The sequence below is a fragment of the Crocuta crocuta genome, unplaced genomic scaffold (assembly GCF_008692635.1).
Source record: "Crocuta crocuta isolate KB4526 unplaced genomic scaffold, BGI_CrCroc_1.0 scaffold30, whole genome shotgun sequence".
NCBI lineage: Eukaryota > Metazoa > Chordata > Mammalia > Carnivora > Hyaenidae > Crocuta > Crocuta crocuta.
This window is the reverse complement of record NW_027528345.1, coordinates 9,565,516-9,591,928: the sequence shown is the minus strand read 5'-3', so window position 1 is coordinate 9,591,928 and position 26,413 is coordinate 9,565,516. Positions and strand designations below refer to the sequence as shown.

General features: G+C 55.4%; 1 protein-coding gene across 2 annotated transcripts in view; it reads left to right on the top strand.

Moving 5' to 3' along the window:
* Positions 1-3,064: 3,064 nt before the first annotated feature.
* The window catches only part of KMT2D (lysine methyltransferase 2D), a 38,522-nt gene continuing 15,173 nt past the window's right edge, over positions 3,065-26,413 (top strand). The window contains exons 1-35 of one of the 2 annotated variants that reach the window (XM_077753298.1): positions 3,065-3,532; positions 8,062-8,147; positions 8,624-8,750; positions 8,935-9,158; positions 9,283-9,392; positions 9,564-9,726; positions 10,031-10,196; positions 10,296-10,410; positions 10,550-10,707; positions 10,915-11,060; positions 11,199-12,791; positions 12,880-13,988; positions 14,463-14,576; positions 14,916-15,026; positions 15,655-15,759; positions 16,570-16,751; positions 16,930-17,094; positions 17,186-17,295; positions 17,399-17,446; positions 18,082-18,303; positions 18,540-18,659; positions 18,748-18,852; positions 19,080-19,210; positions 19,292-19,439; positions 19,639-19,704; positions 19,883-19,993; positions 20,196-20,333; positions 20,439-20,523; positions 20,761-21,002; positions 21,101-21,174; positions 21,382-21,432; positions 21,556-23,367; positions 23,484-23,666; positions 23,747-23,883; positions 24,097-25,988. In XM_077753298.1, the coding sequence (XP_077609424.1) occupies positions 8,099-8,147; positions 8,624-8,750; positions 8,935-9,158; positions 9,283-9,392; positions 9,564-9,726; positions 10,031-10,196; positions 10,296-10,410; positions 10,550-10,707; positions 10,915-11,060; positions 11,199-12,791; positions 12,880-13,988; positions 14,463-14,576; positions 14,916-15,026; positions 15,655-15,759; positions 16,570-16,751; positions 16,930-17,094; positions 17,186-17,295; positions 17,399-17,446; positions 18,082-18,303; positions 18,540-18,659; positions 18,748-18,852; positions 19,080-19,210; positions 19,292-19,439; positions 19,639-19,704; positions 19,883-19,993; positions 20,196-20,333; positions 20,439-20,523; positions 20,761-21,002; positions 21,101-21,174; positions 21,382-21,432; positions 21,556-23,367; positions 23,484-23,666; positions 23,747-23,883; positions 24,097-25,988 (10,312 nt within the window). In that variant the 5' untranslated portion in view covers positions 3,065-3,532; positions 8,062-8,098. Of the gene's footprint in view, positions 3,533-8,061; positions 8,148-8,623; positions 8,751-8,934; positions 9,159-9,282; positions 9,393-9,563; positions 9,727-10,030; positions 10,197-10,295; positions 10,411-10,549; positions 10,708-10,914; positions 11,061-11,198; positions 12,792-12,879; positions 13,989-14,462; positions 14,577-14,915; positions 15,027-15,654; positions 15,760-16,569; positions 16,752-16,929; positions 17,095-17,185; positions 17,296-17,398; positions 17,447-18,081; positions 18,304-18,539; positions 18,660-18,747; positions 18,862-19,079; positions 19,211-19,291; positions 19,440-19,638; positions 19,705-19,882; positions 19,994-20,195; positions 20,334-20,438; positions 20,524-20,760; positions 21,003-21,100; positions 21,175-21,381; positions 21,433-21,555; positions 23,368-23,483; positions 23,667-23,746; positions 23,884-24,096; positions 25,989-26,413 lie in introns of both variants that reach the window. The other variant, XM_077753297.1, reaches the window with a different exon arrangement.

The window sequence follows — 26,413 nt, the reverse complement described above, 5'->3', positions numbered from 1 at the left end:
CTTATTGACCAGCCATCTCAGTAGGAGTTTGGACATTTCGCTAGGAAGGATTGGTCCTATCTGCCTCTACTTTTCCTGCTCACCCCCCAACCCCACCCGACCCAGGGCCTACCCTCTCCCCCAAGGGTTTACAAGGGTTACTGGAATAGTACCATTCACAGGGAGAACACAGACTACTCTTGTCAACTGAGGGAGTCTGAGGTACTCTGTCAGTGCACTTAGTGGGGGAGGATGGGCAAAATCTTAGCTGTGACCTTGCTAGTGCTGGAGTCTAGGCTAGTTGGGCTTACAGTTGGGGGTGATTTCTGTCAGCTGCTTTTGCATCTCTAATCCAGAATCTAAAATAAAAAGGCTGCTGGAAGGAACATTCTCCAAAGAGCAATCTCAGTGGTTAAAGATTCTCTTTAGGGTGGTCACCACCCTCTTTCCTTATATTAAAATTAGGTCTTTTTGCATATCTGACCTGGAATACTCAATATAGGTTATCTGTCACCCTGTTACCATTTCCATGAGGTCTGGGACTTATACATGTTTGAAGTTTTCTAAAAGTATATCAAGCAATCTCAGAGGCCTGACAAAAATAATGAATAGTAGTTAATAGCTAGGTTGGAATTCTTTTCCACTTAGCTGTGTGACCTTGCATAGTCACTTAACCTCTCTGAGCCTCAATTTCTCATTTATGAAGTGTAGTTAAATCTGCATAGGGTTGAGGTGAGAATTAAGTTGTGGTGATGTATGAAATGAAATGCTTAGAACAGTTTCTCATACATAATAAACTCTTAAGAAAGGTGGCTATTGTGTTGTTGGAGGTCTTTTTGGTGAAGGTCAGACTCCCTGTCTCTGGATGTAGAATATGGAAGGAACTTCCATTTTCCAACTTCTGTCTCTTGGTTAAGTTATTCACTAAAGCTGGGACAGGTGTGGGATTGCTGCTGGTTTTTTTTTTTTTTTTTTTTTTTTTTTTTGCTGAAATAGACCCGAATGGCCAATGCAGAGTACATGATACCAGTGTGTGGCTAGCATAGGGCATGCCTAGTCCTAATCCTTCCCATGACCCTGGCTAGTAGGGATTTAAAGGTTTTCTGCTCTGTTACTATGGAAGCCACAAGTCACATATGGCTATTAAGTTTAATTTAGTATTAAAACCAAACAAAAAGTTCCTCAGTTGCACCACCTACATTTCAAAGTGCTCAATAGCTACACGTGGCTGAGTGAAATTAGTGTAGCTATAGTGTATTTCCATCACTGCAGAAAGTTCTTTTGGACAACATTGTAAACCCTTTCCCACAAAACCAGCCCTGCACCTGATTTACGTCTTTCTCCACATCCTGCTTAAAATGTTTTTATTATCTAAATATATGCAATCCTAGGAAAAACATGCCCATTGGTTTGAATCATGGATATCACTAGATGTAATTTGTTGGGAAATTTTACCTATTTTATTCAGTCTCAATCTCATCATCATAGAAACAATTCTATGTAGTTCATAAGGAGGGTGAGGAATAACTAAGAATATATAAAGTATCCAGTACATAGTTAATTTGTCTCTTTCTATTCATCCCGTGGTTACAGCTAATGCAGAAAAGGCTTCCCAATCCTTTCTCACCCAGACTTACGGGTGTGTGTTTGGGGGAATGCCTGCAAGTAGAGTGTTTTGGGATCTTGTCTAGACTAACAGTACTCCGGCCAGGTAGCAGAAAGGCTCCAAGGTACATCCTCTCTGTTTACTAAAAAAGGGAACACAGGCCCTGAAGGTCCCGAGAGAAAGACTAGGAGTGGGGGTGGGAGCACCCGGGGAAAGGAAGGAAACTCCACATTTATGTTTTGATCGGGGGAGGTGTGTGTGGTGATTGTGGTAGCACTGAGTCTTCTTTCCTCACGAGGGGGTTTGAAAGCTCCAAGGAACGACTAGGGACTCGTACCGCTTTCCTTAGGGCCCCCGAACGTGGCAAGAACCCACCCTTTGCAGCGCCAGGCGCCGTGCCTCACTTTCTCCATTTGCGGACTCCAGTTCCCAGGATGCAGAGCAGCGGCCAATCTCCTGGCTCTTCTTCCATCCCCCTCCCGGGAAAGATTGCCCCTGGTCAAGGCAAAGGGGCTGGTGGAATTTCAGGGACCGAGAACTGCAAGGAAACGGAACTAGAAAGTGGCCGGAGTCCTAGTTTCACGAGCCGGTCAGTGAAGGAGGCAGGTCCAGGGCCGGGCGCAGAGGAGGGGGGCTTCATTCCCACGTGTCTGCACAGCGGCCGGCCCGGCGCAGTCGGGGTTAACCCGAGGCGGAGGGATTCCGCAGCGTGTGCGTAGAACTGCAGAGTCACAGCCTTTCCTCCGAGAGGGCCGTATCCCTCCGCCGCTCCGCTCCAACACAAAATAGGGCCGCGTCTTCTCCTTTCTCCGCTTCTCGAGTGGGGTTCCCCAGGCAAAAGGGCCCCCCGGATCTTGCGCCGGAGGCTTCCTGAATCTCTACGACCGCTGCCGAGATCTCGGGCCAGGAAATAGCCCCTTCGCAGGAACCACCCTACCGGCCGAACAGGAGGCGGAGGGGGGGGAGGCGGAGCGGCGCCGCGCTGCACTACTTTCCTCTCCGGTTGCAAATGGCTGCCTCGTTCCCCACTTTCCGCTCAGTTTCCTGACCCCCCGGTGCCGGGAGCCGGGGTTGGGCCATGCACCTCTAGGCCCCCCGCGATCACAGCCAGCCGGGGGTCGAGGGGGTGCCGCCGATCAGAGCCGGCCAGGCCGGGGGCGGGGCAGCTCCCGAGGCCAGAGGGGAAGGGAGGCGAGCGCAGGGCCTGGAGCGGCCGGAGGGGAGCGGGCAGAGGGCTCGCACCGCCCGCCCCTTCCTCTTCCTCGCCCACCTACCCTCCTCCCTTCCCCGGGGGGGAGCAGAAGGTGGGGGGCTCGAAGCCTCAGAGGGCGAGCGCTCGGGGTCGAGGAGCCCGGCGCTGGGTGTGTGTCAGGTTCAGCCCCGCGGCCCCGCCGGCTCCGCGTCGCCGTAGCTTGCGCGGCCCCGGGGCGCCGGCCCGGGCGGGGAGAGGGGCTAGGCGCTCCAGCGAGGGTCTCACGTTCCATCCGGGCCCGGCGCGGGGCGGCGCGGCATTCCTTCCGGGCTGCTGGGGAGGCGCCTCGACGTTCCATCTGGAGAGCCTCGACGTTCCGCCTGAGCCCGGCGCGGGCGGCCGGGGCGCTGGCCCGGCCCTAGGACTGAGAGGCCGCCCGGCGACGCGGATGCGGAGCCTGCTCGCCCAAGATCAAAGCCACCGGTGCTCTCTTTGTGTCCGCTCGGGATTCGCCGCCCTGGGGCTGTCCATGGAAACCTAAACTGCTGGAACCCGAGGCAGAGAACCCCTCTTTGGCTTCTTGCGTTTTTTGGGGGAGGAGGGTGGCCACTCCGACCTGGATTTACCGTTCTTGGCCCCCCTAAGCCCCCCCGTGCGGGGGGCGGCTGTGATCGCTCTGGCGGTTGGAGGTCGGGGAGCGGCCCGGGCTCTGGCCATGTTCTCGGATGAGGATTTCTGGATCGCCCTGTGAAGAGGTGAGTGAAGTCTGCCCGGCCAGGGCCCAGAAAGGGTTGGACTGGGGGCATAGCCAGATGGACTATCTTGGCCGGAGCTGGCCTTTAGGTTGGAGAAAGGGGTGCCAGAGCTGAGGAGGGTTCCTTTGGCAGTGTCTGTCAAGGGAACCTGAGCCAGTCGCCGGGGCAGAATTGAGACCTGGTGTCTTGGGGTGTGCCTCTTTAAAGACTGGGGGTTCAGGGAACCACGGGAGTTTGGGAACCTAGCCAGATCGCCTTTCTGCCTGTTTATTTTTGTGTTGGGGGGAGCTCTGCTAAACTAGGACCCAGGCCCTGATGCCAGCACCAATCCCAGTTGGCTGCTTCTCCTTCAGGGTTCCTTGTGGGCCTTGGGAACAGAACAACTTTGGGAGGGAGGATAGAGTGCCACTGCCAGGTCAGACTTATGCCAGGTTGGACTTTAAGGTTGTTCTTGCCCATCCGGGCACCCAGAGCAGTTTCCAGGAGACTCCAGGAACCCTAGGTCTTTCACCAGGCCTTATTTCACTGTGCAAAGGGAGAGTGTGTGGAAATTAACTAGTATGATGAAGGGGGTGGCTGGGGCAAGAAGGAGGCGGGGCTGGGGGCAGCTCTGGCCTTGCTGTTCAACTTTAAACTGCCCCGCCTGACAAAGTGACCCTAGCAAGGCCTAGTGCTGTCTTAGCCTGCTTTGCCTCCCCTCCTCTGGGGATGGACATAATCTCTAGGGGATTATAGAGTAGGCCGTTGAGATTTGCTCCCTGCAAATGTGGGCTGCAAAAAAATGGCTTTTGTCTCCTGCTTTCTCTGGGCCTGGTGTGGAGAGCTGGTCGCCCATAAGTCCCTGGCCAATCCCACAGGCCCCTCCCAGACCTCTCCAAACCCTTTTCAATCAGAGAATGTTACTGGTCCTCTGATCCTGTCCCAAGCCTGCAGAATAGGGTGGCCTGTCCCTCTTTGGAAGAGAAATGGCCTGATCAGAGCTGTTTCAGCCAAAGCCTGTGTTTCCAGCCCTGGCAGGAGGTGTTGGGGAGAAGGGGTGTGTATGTGAGTGCATGAAGGTGCAGCATGAGCCTCATGCCTCTGAGCCCTGGGCTGGGACAGCCCCTCTCACAGCTGTCATGCTGCCCAGCAGGGATTTGGCTGGTGTGTTTTGCTCCCTCACTCCACCCCCTCTAACATACATAGGCTAGATCTCTTCGACCCTGATCTTTGACAAAATAGGGGGGTTGCCCTTGAAAGATATCTGGGTGGTAACCCTGAGGTGAGAGGTGCTACAGGGGTGGTAGAGTGAGGCTAGCTGTCACCCATGCCCTCTGCCACTGCCGCCTCTGGAGGACCCCTCCTGTTGTCTGTCCCCAGAGAGCTTCCTTAGGAGGGACCTCTCCTTGTTAGCTGTGGTTGACCCCAGGGTGACCCAGAGATAGTCCGGAGGGTCCACAGGGCCAGTGTTGCCATTTGCATTCTTCCTGGAGGGCTGGCCCAAAATGGGGGTGGGGAGAGGTGTGGTTTGATTCTCAGGCTGGGAACCAGGAAGTCCTGAGTCCTACAGAAGAGCTGTTCACTCAAGGGCCTACTTCAGCCTCTCACCTCTCCAAGCTTCTGTTTCCCCTTTGGCTGGGAAAATGGAGTTAAAACTATTGGTCTGGGATGGTGGCGGGAGAAGAGTGGGTTGAGATGAATCCCTGTCTTCTTCCTTGCTGTTTTGGGCATCTTAGGCCCAGACTAAGGGAAGCCAGCACAGTTTTACCTCCTAGATCTGTACTTCTTTGGGATCTCTAGTTCCCCAGAAGAAGCCTGGCTAGGCATTAACCCAATTGAGATCTAGGGAAAAACCCTTGGTGTATATGTATGTATGTGTGCAATTTCTGGCTGTGAATGATGGGACAGGGGAACCTGTGGTCTTTATTTGTTTAGCTGTGTTCAGGGGCCTGGCAACTGGGACTCGGCATTGGGGTGCAGGTGCTAGACTGCAGGGGTAGAGAAATGGAGCCCTGGTTTCTTGGAGGTGCCCCTAGATTGTTTTTGGTACAGCTTGGAGGACACTCTACTCTTTGCTTCTTAGTCTATCTTCCATGGCCCCATGAGTGAGGCCATGGCTTTGGAGGATGTTGGTACTCTGTCTTCCAAGGCTGGATGAAGGTGGTTTCTGTATCTCCCCAAGCAGTGCCAGCCTTACCAGCTTGAGAGGGCTGCGCTCGGGGGAGGGCAGAGGAATTTGTCCCTCTGGCCTTGTGTGAGGCAGTCCTCCTCCCACCCAGTGTATTATCACTGTTGCTTTTTATTTCTTACTGTTTGTGACTCCTTTGGCCTCAACTTTGAGAGCAGAGCTGGTAGAGGATCTTTGGGGGTATGTAGTGGTAAGGTACAGTAAGATGCATACATTTAGGAAACTTTGAAGTCTTTGGGTGCGGTCGCGCCTTGAATGACTGAATGGGAAGAGGGGCCTGGCTGTTGTCCTGACCTCCAACCCCTACTTCCCAACAGTGGCTTCTAAGAGCCCCTTGAAGTTCCAGAGCAGCTTTTCTGTGGGCTGGCCAGATGACCACCCTACTTTCCTTTCAGGTGTGGTTGTGTGGCAGGTTTGGGAAAGAGATGACTAGGGAATGGAGGTAACAGGTATCAGGTGATGATACTTTGCTTTCCCAATCTAGTAGATTCTGATAGTATGAAGGGAAAAAAGTAAAACAAGATTTATTTTTCTGTGATATGTCACAGAAGATGCATTGCCAGTCTCTAGAAATGGAGTGTGAGCTTAGGAAAAGAGAAATGATATTGTGGTTCTTAGGTAATTGATTCATCAATCCTAGGCACTTTTGAGGGTTCCCCCTTTTCATCCGCTCCGGTCACTCAATCCCAGTGGCTGACCACTGGGGTAGTTGGTTTGGGAAGAGAGGCTTGTCCTTACTAAGGTTGGTGTGGTCCCTCTGATTAAATCAGAGGATTGGAAAAGGTGGGAGAGATAAATTTCTCAAACTTTTATTTAGAGTTCTGTTTTAGGGATTTCCACATCTCTCTCATGCCCCCACCTTCCTTAGGAACATACTTTCTTTTCTCTGCTTAAGCCCCTATCCCTCCCATTTAAAGCTGCTGGCACCTATCTCTTTCTCCCTTTATCTTTTTTTTAATTTTTTTAATGTTTATTTTTGAGAAAGAGCGAGGAAGAGAAAGTGAGGGGGAGGGGCAGAGAGAGACAGAGACACAGAATCCAAAACAGGCTCCAGGCTCTGAGCTAGCTGTCAGCACAGAGCCTGACACGGAGCTCAAACCCACAAACTGGGAGATCATGACCTGAACTGGAGTTGGACGCTTAACTGACTGAGCCACCCAAGTGCCCCTCTCCCTTCTATAAGATGACTTTCTTTTTCCTCACCTCTGTAACTTCACTTTTCTCTTTTTTATATTGTGCTCTTCACTTTTCTCTTTTTTATATTGTGCTTAGTTCCCTCTGAGGTTTAGGAAAATATGTTCAAAGGGTGGGTCTCAACCTTCTTAGGTATAACTTTAGATTGTTTCATTTGGCTCTGGTATGGGCAGGCGTATTTTAGAAGAGGGGACCGTTACCCCCCACCCCCATAGTGTGTGTGGAAACCCTGCTTTACGGAAGAGGAAGGAAGCTACCCTGCTATGCTGTGTCCTCCCTGGGTTAGAACTCCTCTAAGTGGCAGTGTGCTTCCTGAGACTACAACTCCCAGCATGCCTAGCCTTGAGCCTAGCTACACATGCTCAGTAACTCTTAAGGCCCACTTCTGTTAACTACTAGGGACATCTGAGGAGGAAGGGCAGTTAGGGTTGCTAAGGGCAACGACCTGAGGCCTTCAGACTGGGTGAGATCCTGAGCTCGGTCCCAGCAGGGGTGAAGGGGGTGGGGGTGGGGCCTGAACTGGATTTGGATGGGCCGTGGGTAGAAATTGGGGAGTTTCTTCTGTTGTGATTGGGATCTTCTGGTTGAAACTGGTGGAGGTGGAGGAGATCCAGCCATAGCTAGGCTTTAGTTCCAGTAATGTATTCCATACCCTGTAAGACCCCAGACTCTGTCTCTGGGAGAGGGATTTTGACTGGATTCAGACTTCGTGGGTTATGGCTACCCCTGGGTTGGCATTGACGTATGTCTTGGATGGTAGCTGACTTGAGATCTGAAGAAAAAGGCCAGGGAATAGGGCACACCAGGAGCCAAGAACTCAGATGTGAAGCAAAGGGCAGTACTAGATATAGATTGGATGTGCTTCTCGTTCGGATGCTGTTGCCCTGGGAACTTTGACACAGGAGGTAGGAAGTGGGGAAGGGGAGTGGATCTCCTGAGAATCTATAGTGGGAGAATAGGGTATGTGTTTTTCTGGGGAGGAAGTAGGCAGTGGGTTAGGGTTAGGGATAAAGACTTTCCTTGTCACTAGAACAGGAGTTTGTAGGTATGGCTTTGCTCTGCTTTTGGTAAAGTAGTTACCAATAGCTGCCTTCCTCCTAGGATGCTAGGAAAAGTGTTTAGTGGGGAGACTTACTAGACATATAGATCTTTCTTTTGGCTCTGACAGGTCTCCCCGAGAGGGCCCTGCCCAGTCGGAGAGAGGGATGGACAGCCAGAAGCCGCCTGGTGAGGATAAAGATTCAGAACCGGCAGGTGAGTAGGGCAAATTCTGGGTTTGCTGGCAGCATCCTGCCCTTCCCAGGCAACCTTATATTTCTGGCGCTGGCACAAGGACAGGAGCTAAGTCTGTCTAATAGACAGGTAATTGAAGGACTTTGTTCGTTGGAGCAAAAGTCCTATTGCCATCACTAATTCACCAAGAGTTTTGGTTAATCTCATGGGTCTGATGAATGAACTAGTAATTTTTTTTTTTAATTCAAGTTAGTTAACGTATAGTGTAGTATTGGTTTCAGGAGTAGAAATTAGTGATTCATTATTTACATAGGACACCCAGTGCTCATCCCAACAAGTGTCCTCTTTAATGCCCATCACCCATTTAACCCATCTGCCCCCCCCACCTCCCCTCTAGCAAACCCCAGTTTGTTCTGTGTATTTAAGAGTCTCATATGGTTTACCTAGACTAGTGTTATAGAAGATGTTGGCTAATGCTTGCTTCTCTGTTCATTCAGCTGATGGGCCTGCAGCCTCCGAGGAGTCAGGCACCACTGAGCCAGTCCTTCCCAACCCACATGGGGGGGAGGTCTCTGTGCCCAGTTCTGGAGGTCCTAGGCTTCAGGAGCCTCCCCAGGACTGCAGGTAACTAGTTTGGGGAAATGAGGATGTAAAGCCACACAAAAATTTGATTTGAGAGTCTGGGCTTTCAAGGAGGAACATTTAGGAAGATGAGTGTTTGGGAATCAGAGGCATACCAAATCACGGGGATGTGAGGGGTGCCTTTGGTCAGGGGCCTGGCATGGTACTGATGCTTGTGTATCCACAGTGGGGGTCCAGTGCGGCGTTGTGCTCTCTGTAACTGCGGGGAGCCCAGTCTACATGGGCAGCGGGAACTACGGCGCTTTGAGTTGCCATTTGACTGGCCCCAGTGTCCAGTGGTGTCCCCTGGGGGGAATCCAGGGCCCAATGAGGCAGCGCTGGCCTGTGAGGACCTGTCACAGATTGGTTTCCCTGAGGGCCTGACACCTGCCCACCTAGGAGAACCTGGAGGTAAGTGAGGAGAGGTGGGGTAGCTGATTTGGGCAGGAAAGGAGGTAAGGGCTGGGTGGCCCTGAGCCAGTGATTACCCTTCTGCTAACTCTTTCCATTCTGTTTATCCTTTTCCTTCATAAAGGGTCCTGCTGGGCTCACCATTGGTGTGCTGCGTGGTCGGCAGGCGTGTGGGGGCAGGAGGGCCCAGAACTATGTGGTGTGGACAAGGCCATCTTCTCAGGGATCTCGCAGGTGGGGCTAGGGCCAAGGGATTGCATAGGCAAAGGGTAGAGCGAGCAGGGCTTGTGGGCTTCTGAGAGGCGAGGATGAGAAGGGCAGTGGATGGATGGAGGCAGAGCTAGTACCTGACCTGTTGTTCTGGGGAGAGCAGCTGGCACTGACACTTTGTCTCCACCCTGGCAGCGCTGCTCCCACTGCACCAGGCGCGGTGCCTCCATCCCTTGCCGCTCACCCGGATGTCCACGGCTTTACCACTTCCCCTGTGCGACTGCCAGCGGTTCCTTCTTATCCATGAAAACACTGCAGCTGCTATGCCCAGAGCACAGTGAGGGGGCTGCGCATCTGGGTAAGCAGTCCTGCCCTCTGGACATAGGACAAATAAGGGGCCAAGTGTACCTGGAGCTTTTGTGTATCCGTATGCCTCGCTAAAATAGATGTGAACTTTGTGAGCACAGGGACTTTCCCTGTCTTGTTTTCCATGGTGTCTGCAGTGCCTAGAAGAGTGCCTCGCATATATCGGGCAAATACCCAGTAATATTTGTTGTTTGTTCATTCTGTGTCTGTGGAATGCCTGTTATGTAGAGAGTACTGTGCGGAGTCCTGCAAGGAATCCACAGCTGACCTATGTTCTCTGTCTCTTCCCACTATAGAGGAGGCTCGTTGTGCAGTGTGTGAGGGGCCGGGGGAGTTGTGTGACCTGTTCTTCTGTACCAGCTGTGGGCATCACTATCATGGGGCCTGCCTGGACACTGCTCTGACTGCCCGCAAGCGTGCTGGCTGGCAGTGCCCTGAATGCAAAGTGTGCCAAGCCTGCAGGTAAGAATAGGAGGGCAGGAGAGAAGCCTTAGGTGAAGCACAGGTTAGGGTTGAAAATGAGGGCAGAAAGGATCTGTTATATGCCCTCTGTGACTGCAGGAAACCTGGGAATGACTCTAAGATGTTGGTCTGTGAGACGTGTGACAAAGGATACCACACCTTTTGCCTAAAACCACCAATGGACGAACTGCCTGCTCACTCTTGGAAGTGCAAGGTGATTATCCCTCTGATTCTGCCTTATTCTCTGTAATTCTACCTCCTGTCATATCTTGTTTCTCTATTGCAATGAGTTCTGTGCTCCCCTCCGGTCTCCTCTCTGACCAGTGCCTGTTTTGCCTGCTCACTTCCCCTAGGCATGCCGGGTATGCCGGGCCTGTGGGGCAGGCTCAGCAGAGCTGAATCCCAACTCTGAGTGGTTTGAGAATTACTCGCTCTGTCACCGCTGTCACAAAGCCCAAGGAGGACAGCCAGTCAGTTCTGTTGCTGAGCAGCATCCTCCTGTCTGTAGCAGGTAAGCAACACGGACTGGAGGAGATTGGAATGGCAGTTTGGAAGTACTGAGACTGGCAGGGGCCATGTTGAAGCGAGTCGACTTTGAGAGGGGAGCCCCAAAGTGGGCAGTACAATCTCTGTAGCCTTCATGCCTCGCCCCAGCATGCTGTCTAGGAGCTGATAGCTGATGAGAGCCCTGGTGCCTGCTCCCCTGTACCCTCTGCAGGTTCTCACCCCCAGAGCCTGGTGATACCCCCACTGATGAGCCCGAAGCTCTGTATGTTGCATGCCAAGGGCAGCCAAAGGGTGGGCACGTGACCTCTATGCAACCCAAGGAACCGGGGCTCCTGCAATGTGAAGCCAAACCACTAGGTGAGTAGGGTTTGAGGGTTCCTGGAAGTAATTCCTGTCTGGTCTGTGGCAAGGGACAATTTCTGCTTTGCCTTAAACCCTGTACTTGCGATGGAGTAGAGCTGGGCTAGGTGGGAGCATGGTGTATTATGTCTGCAGGGAGAGCAGGGGCCCAACTTGAGCCCCAGTTGGAGGCCCCCCTAAATGAGGAGATGCCACTGCTGCCCCCACCTGAGGAGTCGCCCCTGTCCCCACCACCTGAGGAATCGCCCACATCCCCGCCGCCTGAGGCATCGCGCCTGTCCCCACCACCTGAGGAATCACCCCTCTCTCCACCGCCTGAGGAGTCTCCTCTGTCTCCTCCACCTGAGTCATCACCTTTTTCTCCACTGGAGGAGTCACCGTTCTCTCCACCAGAGGAGTCTCCCCCGTCTCCCCCACTCGAGACCCCCCTATCTCCACCGCCGGAAGCATCACCCCTGTCCCCACCATTTGAAGAGTCTCCCCTGTCCCCCCCACCTGAGGAGTTGCCCACTTCCCCACCTCCTGAAGCATCTCGCCTGTCTCCACCACCTGAGGAGTCGCCTATGTCCCCTCCACCTGAAGAATCACCCATGTCTCCACCACCTGAGGCATCTCGTCTGTTCCCACCATTTGAAGAATCACCTCTGTCCCCTCCACCAGAGGAGTCTCCTCTCTCCCCACCACCTGAGGCATCACGTCTGTCCCCACCACCTGAGGACTCACCCATGTCCCCACCACCTGAAGACTCGCCTATGTCCCCCCCGCCTGAGGTATCATGCCTATCCCCCCTGCCTGAGGTGTCACGCCTGTCCCCACCGCCTGAGGAATCCCCCCTGTCCCCACCGCCTGAGGAGTCTCCCACGTCCCCTCCACCTGAGGCTTCACGCCTGTTCCCCCCGCCTGAGGACTCCCCTGCTTCCCCACCACCTGAAGACTCACCTGCTTCTCCGCCCCCGGAGGAGTTGCTCATGACCCTACCGCTAGAGGAGTCGTCCCTGTTGCCACTGCCTGAGGAGCCACAACTCTGCCCCAGACCTGAGGAATTGCGCCTGTCCCCTCGGTCCGAGGAGCCATGCCTGTCCCCTCGGCCTGAGGAGCCACGCTTGTCCCCTGCACTTGAGGAACCGCGCCTGTCCCCTGCACCTGAGGAGCTGCATCCATCCCCTCCGCTCGAGGAGCCACACCTGTCTCCCCGGCCTGAGAAGCCATGCCCGTCCCCTCCCCCTGAGGAGCTGTGTCTTTCCCCCCGGCCTGAGGAACCACGCCTGTCCCCTCGGCCTGAGGAGCCACGCCTATCCCCCCAGCCTGAGGAGCCGCAGCTGTCCCCCCGGCCTGAGGAGCCGTGCCTGTCCTCTGGCCCTGAGGAGCCGCAGCTGTCCCCCCGGCCTGAGGAGCTGCGCCTGTCCCCCCGGCCTGAAGAACCGCGCCTGTCCCCCCGGCCTGAAGAACCGCCCCTGTCCCCCCAGCCTGAGGAACCACGCCTGTCCCCCCAGCCTGAGGAACCGCACCTGTCCCCTCGACCTGAAGAGCCCCCTGAGGAGCCAGGCCTATGCCCTGCACCTGAGGAATTACCCATGTTCCCCCCACCTGGGGAGCCACCTTTATCCCCCTTGCTTGGAGAGCCGGCCCTGTCTGAGCCTGGGGAACCACCTCTGTCCCCTGTACCTGAGGAGTTGCCGTTGTCCCCATCTGGGGAGCCATCCTTGTCACCTCAGCTGATGCCATCAGGTAAGGGGATGTTAGTCGTCCTTTGTCTGGGACAGTCTTAATTCTTTATGGTACATTTAACTAAGAGTCTCCCTCTTTGTCTTTCCAGATCCTCTTCCTCCTCCACTCTCACCCATTATTACAGCTGTGGCCCCACCAGCCCTGTCTCCTTTGGGGCAGTTAGAGTACCCCTTTGGTGCCAAAGGGGACAGTGACCCTGAGTCGCCATTGGCTGCCCCCATCCTAGAGACACCCATCAGCCCTCCACCAGAAGCTAACTGCACTGACCCTGAGCCTGTACCCCCTATGATCCTTCCCCCATCTCCAGGCTCCCCAATGGGACCAGCTTCTCCCATCCTGATGGAACCCCTTCCCGCTCAGTGTTCTCCACTCCTGCAGCATTCCCTGCCTCCCCAAAACTCCCCTCCTTCCCACTGCTCTCCTCCTGCTCTGCCATGCTCCATTCCCTCCCCACTGAGTCCCATGGAGAAGGCAGTGGAGGTCTCAGATGAGGCTGAGCCACATGAGATGGAGACTGAGAAAGTCCCAGAACCTGAGTGCCCAGCCTTGGAACCCAGCCCTACTAGTCCTCTCCCCTCCCCCATGGGGAACCTTTCCTGCCCTGCACCTAGCCCTGCCCCAGCTCTGGATGACTTCTCGGGTCTGGGGGAAGATACAGCCCCTCTGGATGGGACTGACACTCCTGGTTCACAGCCAGAGGCCGGACAGACCCCTGGTAGTTTGGCTAGTGAACTTAAGGGTTCCCCTGTGCTCCTGGACCCCGAGGAGCTGGCTCCTGTGACCCCTATGGAGGTCTATGGCCCAGAATGCAAGCAGGCAGGGCAGGGTTCACCCTGTGAAGAGCAAGAGGAGCCACGTGCACCAGTGGCCTCTACCCCACCCACTCTCATCAAATCCGACATCGTTAATGAGATCTCCAATCTGAGCCAGGGTGATGCCAGTGCCAGTTTTCCTGGCTCTGAGCCCCTACTAGGCTCTCCCGACCCCGAAGGGGGCGGCTCCTTGTCCATGGAGCTGGGGGTATCTACAGACGTTAGTCCAGCCCGAGATGAGGGCTCCCTGCGACTCTGTACTGACTCACTGCCAGAGACTGACGACTCGCTACTGTGCGATGCTGGGACAGCTATTGGCGGAGGCAAAGCCGAGGGGGACAAGGGGAGGAGGCGCAGCTCCCCAGCTCGTTCCCGCATCAAACAGGTGAGAGGCCATCTAGCCACTGGTTGTGGTCAATGTGATGCCAATGTCAGGGGTGTGGTCCTTTGTCATGGATAGCTTTCCAACTGGTTTACTGAATCCTCGACTCTCAGAGATCCTTTAGTTGGTCCTCTTTGTTAGGGGAAATATAGATAGAGAGGGAGTGAATTGCCTGGGTTTGTGGTTACCCAGTAAGATAATAAGGACTAGAAATTTAGGTCTCTCTAGCCAGTGTTTTTCTCATTGTGCCCTGTTGGCCACTTTCTCCTTGGGACAGGGGAATGGTTTGAGCCGGAGCTATCTACCTGTCACTGAGAGCTTGGCTCTTCCCCTGCCCTGAGTAGGACTCCTGGGCCTTACCACCTATCATGCCCTGTTCATTCATCTCTTCCCTTCCCCCTGAGCCTGTAGACCCAACACACTACAGGATTACAAACTCCTGACTTGCCCTTATAATCGTCCTCTTCCCTCACTCAGGGTCGCAGCAGTAGTTTCCCAGGAAGACGCCGGCCACGTGGAGGAGCACATGGAGGACGCGGGAGAGGACGGGCCCGGCTAAAATCAACTACTTCTTCCATTGAGACTCTGGTAGTAAGGAGAGGCTTCCCATTTCCCAAACATGCTTCAGCTGGCCCCTTCAAGATTAAACACCCTTTAAATCCCTGCACGCCCATCTACCTGCTTGCTAGCCTAGGGCCTGTCCAGCTATGTCTGTGCTTCTGTCCACCTGGCCCCCAGGCTTCTCTGAAATCTCTGCTGTTGGGCTGAGGCCCAGTTTGGGAGCTAGGGTGTTCTTCTGCTTCTTAGTCCTGGCTCCTGGTCTTCATCTTAGCCAGGGGTTCATGCCTCCTTCCCCCAAGATCAAAGGGGAAAGCGGCTTAGTGGGGGCAGATTTAGCTGCCTCACTTGCCACAACTCTCTGCCTGTAAGGTTGCTGATATCGATAGCTCTCCCAGCAAAGAGGAAGAAGATGACGATGACGACACCATGCAAAATACTGTGGTTCTCTTCTCCAACACAGACAAGTTTGTCCTAATGCAGGTACTGTACTTGCCTGGTGTAGTTCCATCCTTAGCACTGAGACCTGGCAGACCCAGCGTTGGCTGTGCGTGTTTGGTGGGAGGGTAAATGGGGAAAACCAAACGAGGACCTGGTTCTGGGGATACCCAACTAATGAGAAAACACAGTGAATCAGGATCATGTTGTTCCTTTGTTGGTCCATCCATCTAATGTCTCCTTAGTGTCTCTTCTGGGCTGGGCACTGAGCTAGGAGTAAGGAGTATAGCTGTGAGAAAGTCAGAAATGATCTCTCCCCTATTGAAGCTTATGGCCTAGGGAACTTAATGTATGTTCCCATCCGAATAATCTCAAAGCTGATAGAATTTTGTCAGATATGTTACTTTCTCATCCTGACCAGTCTTTATCCTTCTTACCTTCCTTTCACTTCTCCTTCCTTTTACCCATGTCAGGATGTACCAATTCAAATGCCCTGGTCAGATGAGCAAGGCATGCTAGGAAGGAACAGGCCCATGATGGCTAAGTGTCCTAAAGACGGGGGGGGGGGGGGGTTTGCCCCCCCCCTTTCAGATTAGTGTTGTAGTTGGTTGCTGGGACTAAGTGTGATTGAGGAGGCCAGGTTGGATGTTCGGGTTTCTCTGTGTTTCTCTAGGACATGTGCGTGGTATGTGGCAGCTTTGGGCGGGGAGCAGAGGGCCACCTCCTCGCCTGTTCCCAGTGTTCTCAGTGCTATCACCCTTATTGTGTCAACAGCAAGGTGAGTTCAAGGCCCGAGAGGCCTGGACTGGGAAATGGGGTTAGTTATTTCTTACATTAGGCCCCCGTTCTGGTCATAGACCAGAACAAATAAACTTTGTTTATTTATTTTTAAATTTTTGAAATTTGAGTATAATCGATACTTGTTCACACTACTTAAAATGGCCATTTGTCATGGAGGTTATTTATCAGTCACTAGTGGTTACAAACTCCTCTTGGGGCAAAGTACTTTGGAAATTGTGGTGGTCTTTATTAAGTTTTTTTGTCATAGATCATGATTGGTATAATTTAATCTATCGTTGAACTTGTGAAAACTTTACTAGTAGAAAACATGTCCTGGAGATAAAGTATAAAATCAAAATCATAAGCACATGTCTGCAAAGAGAAACCAGTGTTTTTGACCCAAGTGTGATCACGGGTTTTGGGGTTTTCATTAACGTTAATGTTAGAACACATTCACTGCTGACATTCACTAATATGTTGTGATAGCAGGTTCTAAATGTTCAAGAAACGTTGGGGGAAACACAGCCTAATTCCATCCACAGTCTTTTTGGGGACTTGGCTAGTGATAGATTGTAATGAGGTAGTGGCTGGGTGAGGCCATTCTCTGATCAGAGATCCCTGGGAGCCCAAGTTTAGAGTAACTACTTTTGGGGATAGAGGTGCTCTGCTTAGCCTTCCTGTGTTCTGATGGAGGTCTGGCCGGAGCACTGAGGTCCTCCAGCCCTACCCACGTAAGTACCACCCTCCCCTAAGAGGTCTTCCCTCTCCTGTACATCACACCCTGAAGAATTGCCATCTTCTGCCCCAGATCACCAAGGTGATGCTGCTAAAGGGCTGGCGTTGCGTGGAGTGCATCGTGTGTGAGGTGTGCGGCCAGGCCTCGGACCCCTCACGCCTACTGCTCTGTGATGACTGTGACATTAGCTACCACACATACTGCCTGGACCCGCCACTGCTCACCGTGCCCAAGGGTGGCTGGAAGTGCAAGTGGTAGGGAGACCTGGGATCTTGAGGGCCCTGGGCCAGAGACGCTGGAGGGATGTGATGTTGCTGACGTGACAGAGGCTGGGTTTAGAAGGGTGGGCTGGTTGCTTGCTTCTCAGTGAAGACACTTCTGGGTGCCTTGGGTAGGCTAGGTGCTAAGGGTCTGTCTTTCTGCCCCCACCAGGTGTGTGTCCTGTATGCAATGTGGGGCTGCCTCTCCTGGCTTCCACTGTGAATGGCAGAATAGTTACACACACTGTGGGCCCTGCGCTAGCCTGGTGACCTGCCCTATCTGCCATGCCCCGTATGTGGAAGAGGACCTCCTAATCCAGTGCCGCCACTGTGAACGGTGAGGGGACCCCTCTCCCCTTGTATAGGCCCCCTCTTCCCTGTTCTTAGCCTTGCAATGGGTTTATCTCTTCGTGTCTCCCTTCTTCCAGGTGGATGCATGCTGGCTGCGAGAGCCTCTTCACGGAGGATGACGTGGAACAGGCAGCCGACGAGGGCTTTGACTGTGTCTCCTGTCAGCCTTATGTGGTAAAGCCTGCTGGTGAGTATCAGGTGCTGGGGAGAGGGGAACAGGGATCAGAGCAGGGCTGTCTTATTTTGGGACAGGGACTCAAGCTGCCTTGGTTTACCTCTCTCTTCCATAGCACCTGTCGCACCTCCAGAGTTGGTGCCTATGAAGGTGAAAGAGCCAGGTGAGTCACAGAAATCCCAGATGTCACGCCCGGGAGAGACCTTAGACACTGTCTAGTCCAGCTCCAACCCGGCTTCATCTCCTCATTTTCAGAGGAGGAAACTAAGATCCTCAGGTTGAGTGGCCTGCTCAAGGTCACCCCAGTAGGTTAGTAGTAAAGTTATGAAGAGAGCCAAGTTCTCCATTTTTCCAGGCAGAGTTCATTCCACTAGGCAACATGGCCTTTGCAGAATCTCATCTCCAGAGAGCACAGAACACAGATTTTTCTTCTTAGTGAGGGGGACTGGGGCCTCTCCTCCTCTATCATGCTGTGGGCACTGTATGCTGGCATTTGGCAAGTAGGGGCCCTCTTAGGCCCGGGCAGCTAGAGAATATTTTTGGTGAACTAGATTGAGTCCTGAGCAAAGTCAGACTTCTGTAGTAACAGTCTCTGTGAACCTCTCTGGGTCACTGATGGAGAACTCAGGCCTCAGCTAGCACCCACTGGTGGCCTGCCCCCTCTAGTCCTCACACCCCAGTGTTCACCTCAGTCCATTTTGCTGCTTTTGTCCCAGCTGGAGACTTAGGCCGAAACTTGGAGTTCTGGTTTCTCTGGGGCCTCCATCCAGGGGCTACATGCTCTTCCCCTTTGTGCAGAGCCTCAGTACTTTCGCTTCGAGGGTGTGTGGCTGACAGAAACTGGCATGGCCGTGCTTCGTAACCTGACCATGTCACCCCTGCACAAGCGGCGCCAGCGGCGAGGACGGCTTGGCCTCCCAGGGGAGGCAGGGCTAGAGGGTTCTGAGCCCTCAGACGCCCTTGGCCCTGATGACAAGAAGGATGGGGATCTGGACGCTGACGAGCTGCTCAAGGGTGAAGGTCAGGCTGGGGAATCTCAGGGAGTGCCCAAGTAGTGGGAGCACTCCTGCGAGTGAGAGTGGAGTGTTGGGCGGGGCAACATTGCCACTCCCAGTCCCCCTTAAGCCACTGTTGGGCTTGTCCAGATGCCTCTGTGGCAAGGCACTGGGCTCTCTGTTCTCGGATAGCAGGATGACAAGGTTAAAAGGGGGCGCAGGCCTCTGATCTTCCTCCCTCTCTCTTGTCTCCGTACACAGGTGGCGTGGAACACATGGAATGCGAAATGAAACTGGAGGGCCCTGTCAGCCCTGATGCAGAGCCTGGCAGAGAGGAGACCGAGGAAAGCAAGAAACGCAAACGCAAACCCTATCGGCCCGGTATGGCCCTGGAATGGGGAGGTGGCTGGTGAGGGACAGCTCACCAGGTCCCTGGCAGCTTCTCAGTCTCAGCTCTACCTCCTAATAGGTATTGGTGGTTTCATGGTGCGACAGCGGAAGTCCCACACACGTGTGAAAAAGGGGCCTGCTGCACAGGCGGAGGTGTTGAGTGGGGATGGGCAGCCCGACGAGGGTGAGACGGGTGAGGGCTCCCCTGGGGCCTGGGAGAAGGTGGGGATTCCAGGACCTATGGGGCACTGCCAGGGAGGCTCGGGAGGTGAGGGCTCACTCATAGGGCCATGAGGGTGGTAGGCCCAACTGGCGCGGGGGAGTGAGTGGACAGAGTGTCCTTTGACTGAGTTGGGAGCAGCATGCCTGATGTCCCCTGAAAAGGGCTGACATCTCCCCTTCTGTCCCCAGTGATGCCCGCGGACCTGCCTGCAGAGGGCCCTGTGGACCAGAGCTTAGCTGATGGGGATGAGAAGAAGAAGCAGCAGCGGCGAGGGCGCAAGAAGAGCAAACTGGAAGACATGTTTCCTGCTTATCTGCAGGTGGGTCTCTGGCTCTGCAGGGTGAGGGTGCACCTGCCCTGCAGAGCATGAAGAGGCCAATTTCTCTTACTCCTCCTGCAGGAAGCCTTCTTTGGGAAGGAGCTGCTGGATTTGAGCCGGAAGGCCCTTTTTGCAGTTGGGGTGGGCCGGCCAAGTTTTGGACTAGTAGCCCCAAAAGCCAAGGGGGATGGAGGCTCAGATAGGAAGGAGCTACCCGCCTCACAGAAAGGTCAGTTATGTAGGGGTAAGGTGGTCTGAAAGGATCCAGCTTCCCTCTATGCTTAGGAGCTGGTGAGGGAATTTGGTGGGGAACGGGCTAGTCTCCCAGAATTGGGGGTGGGCCAAGGCCCTGGCCTGTGGAGCTGGGGGCCCCTTTTGGGCATCAAGTGTAGGGCATCTCTGACTGGAGCGGGGACTTTTACTCATAGGAGACGATGCTCCAGAAGTTGCAGATGAAGAATCTCGTGGCCTGGAGGGCAAGGCTGATACACCAGGTGAGGGCTGCTGGGAGGACTGCGTCCTATCTTGGTTTTGCTTCTGTCAACATGTTTTGCTCCTGAGCACCATCTGGGTTGGTGGCTGGAAACTGTTTCATGCCATCTGGGGTCCAGGGTGGCTAGAGTGGTGCATCTACACTGTCCTTGGTTGACGGATTTCTCCTGGCAATTGCAGGACCTGAGGATGGAGGCATAAAGGCATCCCCAGTACCCAGTGACCCCGAGAAGCCAGGCACTCCGGGTGAAGGGATGCTTAGCTCTGACTTAGATAGGATTCCCACTGAAGGTGAGGCTGCGGCCCACGCTTGTCATGTATAAAGGTCCTCTGTGGGAGAAGAAGGTCCTACTTCTGGGACTGCCATCTGTACAGCCAGCTTCTTTGGTGGGGAGTCCTGGGCTCCCTCCCTGGCCATGGTCATTTGTGGCCCTGCAGTGTCCCGTTAAATCCCGAGCCTTCCTCAGCGGCGTCCTTCATCAATCTCCCACAGAACTGCCCAAGATGGAATCCAAAGACCTGCAGCAGCTCTTCAAGGATGTTCTGGGTTCTGAACGAGAGCAGCATCTGGGTTGCGGAACCCCTGGCCCGGAAGGCAGTCGTACGCCGCTGCAGAGGCCCTTTCTTCAAGGTGATACAGATGGGAGTGGCGTCAAGACGGGGTGGCCAGATTTGGCCAAGCTCACCCCCAGGATGGGCCTCTTGCTCTCTTTCTCTGATCCTATGCCTCTTGTAGGTGGACTCCCTTTGGGCAATCTCCCCTCCAGCAGCCCAATGGACTCCTATCCGGGCCTCTGCCAGTCCCCGTTCCTGGATTCTAGGTTGGTATCTATGCGTAACCTCTGTGGGCAGTCCCTGTTGTCCCTTCTCTCTCACTGGGGCCATGCCAAGGGAGGGGGTCTTGGACTCTTGGGTGTGCTGTAGAAACCACTTTTCTCTACTTCTTTGTGAGTGGCCCTCCTGATGGGAGCAGGCAGTGGCCTGGGAGCTCTAGGCAGTTTGTCTGGGGTGGGGCTTGGCTTCCCTGCCCTCTGTGACTCTCTGCCCCTGCGCCCCAGGGAGCGCGGGGGCTTTTTTAGCCCGGAACCCGGTGAGCCAGACAGCCCCTGGACCGGCTCAGGGGGCACCACGCCCTCCACCCCCACCACCCCCACCACAGAGGGAGAGGGCGACGGGCTCTCCTATAACCAGCGGAGCCTTCAGCGTTGGGAGAAGGATGAGGAGTTGGGCCAGCTCTCTACCATCTCACCTGTGCTCTATGCCAACATTAACTTTCCCAATCTCAAGCAAGATTACCCAGGTACCCACGGAATGGAGACAAGGGAAACAACCTGGTAACATGGTGGGCACAGGGATTACCTGCCAAGTCTCCTCTAACAAAATACCTCTGCCCTCCAGACTGGTCTAGCCGTTGCAAACAAATCATGAAGCTCTGGAGAAAAGTTCCAGCTACTGACAAAGCCCCCTACCTGGTGAGCTGGAAGGGAGCCTAGGTCAGGGTGGGAACTGGGGCTCAGAGGTGTCTTTGGGAAATTCACCTTGGTTCTTTCCTTTACCCACTCCTAAAGCCAACTGGGCCAGAAGGGATTAGCTTCTGGGTAGGGAGTAAGTGACGTGAAGGATGGGGGCTGGGCATGAAACTGAGCCCTAGGCCTAAGGCTGTGTCCTGTATCCCTCAGCAAAAGGCCAAAGATAACCGGGCAGCTCACCGCATCAACAAGGTGCAAAAGGTGAGTGGGGGCCAGGCTGGGTCATGCCATCCGGGTCCTATAGCCTGGCACCTCTTGAGGGCGTGGGGAACATAGGGCTTGCCACAGCAGCCTGACTGCTCTGTGCCTGGTCTCCCCCTGTAGCAGGCTGAGAGCCAGATCAACAAGCAGACCAAGGTGGGCGACATGGCCCGTAAGACTGACCGACCGGCCCTACATCTCCGCATTCCCCCCCAGCCAGGGGCACTGGGCAGTCCGCCCCCCGCTGCTGCCCCCACCATTTTCATTGGCAGCCCCACTCCCCCCCCCAGCTTGTCTACCTCTGCGGATGGGTTCCTGAAGCCGCCGGCGGGCACAGTGCCCGGCCCCGACTCGCCCGGTGAGCTCTTCCTCAAGCTCCCACCCCAGGTGCCCGCCCAAGTGCCTTCGCAGGACCCCTTTGGACTGGCCCCCGCCTACGCTCTGGAGCCCCGCTTCCCCACGGCACCACCTACCTATCCTCCCTATCCTAGTCCAGCTGGGGCCCCCGCGCAGCCCCTGACGCTGGGCGCCTCATCTCGCCCTGGGACCGGCCAGCCAGGGGAGTTCCACACTACCCCACCCGGCACCCCCCGACACCAGCCCTCCACACCTGACCCCTTTCTCAAACCCCGCTGCCCCTCACTGGATAACCTGGCTGTGCCTGAGAGCCCAGGGATAGGGGGAGGCAAGGCTGCCGAGCCCCTGTTGTCACCTCCGCCTTTTGGGGAGTCTCGGAAGGCCCTAGAGGTGAAGAAGGAAGACCTTGGGGCATCCTCTCCTAGCTATGGACCCCCAAACCTAGGCTTCGTTGACTCACCTTCCTCAGGCCCCCACTTGGGCAACCTGGAGTTAAAGGCACCTGATGTCTTTAAAGCCCCCCTGACCCCTCGGGCATCTCAGGTAGAGCCCCAGAGCCCGGGCTTGGGCCTAAGGCCCCAGGAGCCACCCCCTGCCCAGGCTTTGGCCCCTTCTTCTCCCAGCCACTCGGACATCTTTCGCCCTGGTCCCTATCCTGACCCCTATGCCCAGCCCCCATTGACCCCTCGGCCCCAACCCCCACCCCCTGAAAGCTGCTGTGCCCTGCCCCCTCGCTCATTGCCCTCAGATCCTTTCTCCCGAGTACCTGCCAGTCCCCAGTCCCAGTCCAGCTCCCAGTCCCCATTAACACCCCGTCCTTTGTCTGCTGAGGCTTTCTGCCCATCCCCTGTTACCCCTCGCTTCCAGTCCCCTGACCCTTATTCCCGTCCACCCTCACGCCCTCAGTCCCGTGACCCATTTGCCCCCTTACATAAGCCACCCCGACCCCAGCCCCCTGAAGTTGCCTTCAAGGCTGGGCCTCTAGCCCACACTCCACTGGGGGCTGGGGGCTTCCCAGCAGCCCTGCCCTCGGGGCCGGCAGGTGAGCTCCATGCTAAGGTCCCAAGTGGGCAGCCCCCCAATTTCACCCGGTCCCCTGGGACAGGTGCATTTGTGGGCACCCCCTCTCCCATGCGTTTCACTTTCCCTCAGGCGGTAGGGGAGCCTTCCCTAAAGCCCCCTGTCCCTCAGCCTGGTCTCCCTCCACCCCATGGGATCAACAGCCATTTTGGGCCTGGCCCTACCTTGGGCAAGCCTCAAAGCACAAACTACTCAGTAGCCACAGGGAACTTCCACCCATCAGGCAGCCCCCTGGGATCCAGCAGTGGATCCACAGGAGAGGGCTTTGGGCTGTCCCCGCTACGCCCCCCATCAGTCCTACCACCACCTGCACCGGATGGATCCCTCCCCTACCTGTCGCACGGGGCCTCACAGCGGGCAGGCATCACCTCTCCAGTCGATAAGCGAGAAGACCCAGGGGCTGGAATGGGCAGCTCTTTGGCGGCACCTGAACTTCCAGGTACCCAGGACCCAGGCATGTCCAGCCTCAGCCAGACAGAACTGGAGAAGCAGCGGCAGGTGGGTGGACATCCTGGAGTGAAACACCCCGCCTTCCCCCATATCTCTGCTTTCTCTGTGCCAGCTCTGTGATTGGAGTAGAATGGACTTACCCCATTTCTCTGTTCTCTGCACAGCGCCAGCGACTACGGGAGCTGCTGATTCGTCAGCAGATCCAGCGCAACACCCTTCGGCAGGAGAAGGAAACAGCTGCGGCAGCTGCAGGAGCAGTGGGGCCCCCGGGCAGCTGGGGTGCTGAGCCCAGCAGCCCTGCCTTTGAGCAGCTGAGTCGAGGCCAGACTCCCTTCGCTGGGACCCAGGTAGACAGAGTGGTGGCAAGGGGTGGCGGGTCCAGGACACTGAAGGTAGCCTCTCCTTCATTTACCTTCATCTCTCCCAGGATAAGAGTAACCTTGTGGGGCTGCCCCCAAGCAAGTTGGGTGGCCCCATCATGGGGCCAGGGGCTTTCCCCAGTGATGACCGACTCTCCCGGCCACCTCCACCAGCCACCCCTTCTTCTATGGATGTGAACAGCCGGTAAGCTCCAAAGCAAGGGGTAAAGCAAGGGAAGAGATCTCACCACTGTTGTGTGTTGCCCCAGATTTTCCTGTGTCTGACCCTTGTCCCCAGTATCACTCGTCTTCCTCATTCCCTCTTACTGTTTCAACTCCATCCTGTCTCAATGCCCTAAGCCCATGTTCTAGCACTTCATCCTGATTTCATCTTACTGACTACTGCATATTCTTCCAGGCAACTGGTGGGAGGCTCCCAAGCCTTCTATCAGCGAGCACCCTATCCTGGGTCCCTGCCCTTACAGCAGCAACAGCAGCAGCAGCAACTGTGGCAGCAGCAGCAGCAGCAACAGCAGGCAACAGCAGCAACCTCCATGCGACTTGCCATGTCTACTCGCTTTCCATCAACTCCTGGGCCTGAACTTGGCCGCCAAGCCCTAGCTTCCCCCTTGGCAGGAATTCCTGCCCGCCTCCCTGGCCCTGGAGAGCCAGTGCCTGGTCCAGCTGGTCCTGCCCAGTTCATTGAGTTGCGGCACAATGTACAGAAAGGACTAGGACCTGGGGGTGCTCCATTTCCTGGTCAGGGCCCCCCTCAGAGACCCCGACTTTACCCAGTAAGTGAGGACTCCCACCGAATGGCTCCTGAAGGGCTTCGAGGCCTAGCGGTGTCCGGCCTCCCTCCACAGAAACCCACAGTTCCTCCGGCCCCTGAATTGAACAGTAGTCTCCATCCAATACCCCACACCAAAGGTCCCTCGCTGCCCACGGGCTTGGAACTGGTCAGCCGGCCCACCTCAAGCACTGAGCTTGGCCGCCCTCCTCCTCTGGCCCTGGAAGCTGCAAAGTTACCCTGTGAGGATCCTGAGCTGGATGATGACTTTGATGCCCACAAGGCCCTAGAGGATGATGAGGAGCTTGCTCACCTGGGCCTGGGTGTGGATGTGGCCAAGGGAGATGATGAGCTGGGCACCTTGGAAAACCTGGAGACCAATGACCCCCACCTGGATGACCTGCTCAATGGGGATGAATTTGATCTCCTGGCCTATGCTGACCCTGAGCTGGATACTGGGGACAAGAAGGACATTTTCAATGAGCACCTGAGGCTGGTAGAGTCTGCCAATGAAAAGGCTGAGCGGGAGGCCCTGCTGCGGGGGGTGGAGCCAGGACCCATAGGCCCTGAAGAGCGCCCTCTGCCTGCTGCTGATGCTTCTGAGGCCCGTCTGGCATCGGTGCTTCCTGAGGTGAAGCCCAAGGTGGAGGAAGGTGGGCGCCACCCTTCCCCTTGCCAGTTCACCATTACCACCCCCAAGGTAGAGCCAGCACCTGCCACCACTTCCCTAGGCCTTGGGCTGAAGCCAGGACAGAGTGTGATGGGCGGCCGGGACACCCGGATGGGCACAGGACCCTTTTCCAGCAGTGGGCACACAACTGAGAAGGGCCCCTTTGGGGCTACAGGAGGACCACCAGCTCACCTGCTGACGCCCAGCCCACTGAGTGGCCCAGGAGGGTCCTCCCTGCTGGAAAAGTTTGAGCTAGATAGTGGGGCCCTGACCTTGCCTGGTGGACATGCAGCATCAGGGGATGAGCTGGACAAGATGGAAAGCTCGCTGGTAGCCAGTGAGTTACCCTTGCTCATCGAGGACCTGTTGGAGCACGAGAAGAAGGAGCTGCAGAAGAAGCAACAGCTTTCAGCACAGCTGCAGCCTGCCCAGCAGCAGCAGCAACAACAACAGCAGCAACAGCAGCATTCCCTCCTGGCCACGCCAGGCCCTGGCCAGGCCATGTCTTTAACACATGAAGGCTCTTCTCCCAGTTTGGCTGGGCCCCAACAGCAGCTTGCCCTAGGACTTGGAGGTTCCCGACAGCCAGGCTTGGCCCAACCGCTGATGCCCACCCAGCCACCAGCACATGCCCTCCAGCAGCGCCTGGCCCCATCCATGGCCATGGTGTCCAGTCAAGGACATATGCTAAGTGGGCAGCACGGGGGGCAGGCAGGCTTGGTGCCCCAGCAGAGCCCACAGCCAGTGCTGGCACAGAAGCCCATGGGTACCATGCCACCTTCCATGTGCATGAAACCTCAGCAGCTGGCCATGCAGCAGCAGCTGGCTAACAGCTTCTTTCCTGATACAGGTAACTTGAGCCAGAGGGCTGGCTTAGTTACTCAGGGGTGATCACTGCTGCCACCAAAAGAACACGAGCTAGAGACCTAAGATAATCCCCAGCTGAGGGAGATGGGACATAAACAGCATGGGCTAAATACCATGCTAGCGGTGCAGGCAGAAGCATTGTAGCTTTTGCCGAAGGAGGAATGGTGTCTGGCATAGAGCAGGCAGTTAGATGTGTGAACGAATGCAATGAATTGATGACGCCTGGTTAGCAAAAGCTTTGTAGCTATGGCGAGACCAAAAGATCAGGAGCTGGAGAGAAGTGGTGTAGGAAAGAGCAGTCCAGGCAGGCATAGGCCCTTGAGTGACAGGTGTTGGGGGGACATTGGTGCGTTTGGAGACCATATTGAGGTGGTTAGGCCAGAATGGACTCCATACGGAGGAAGGTGA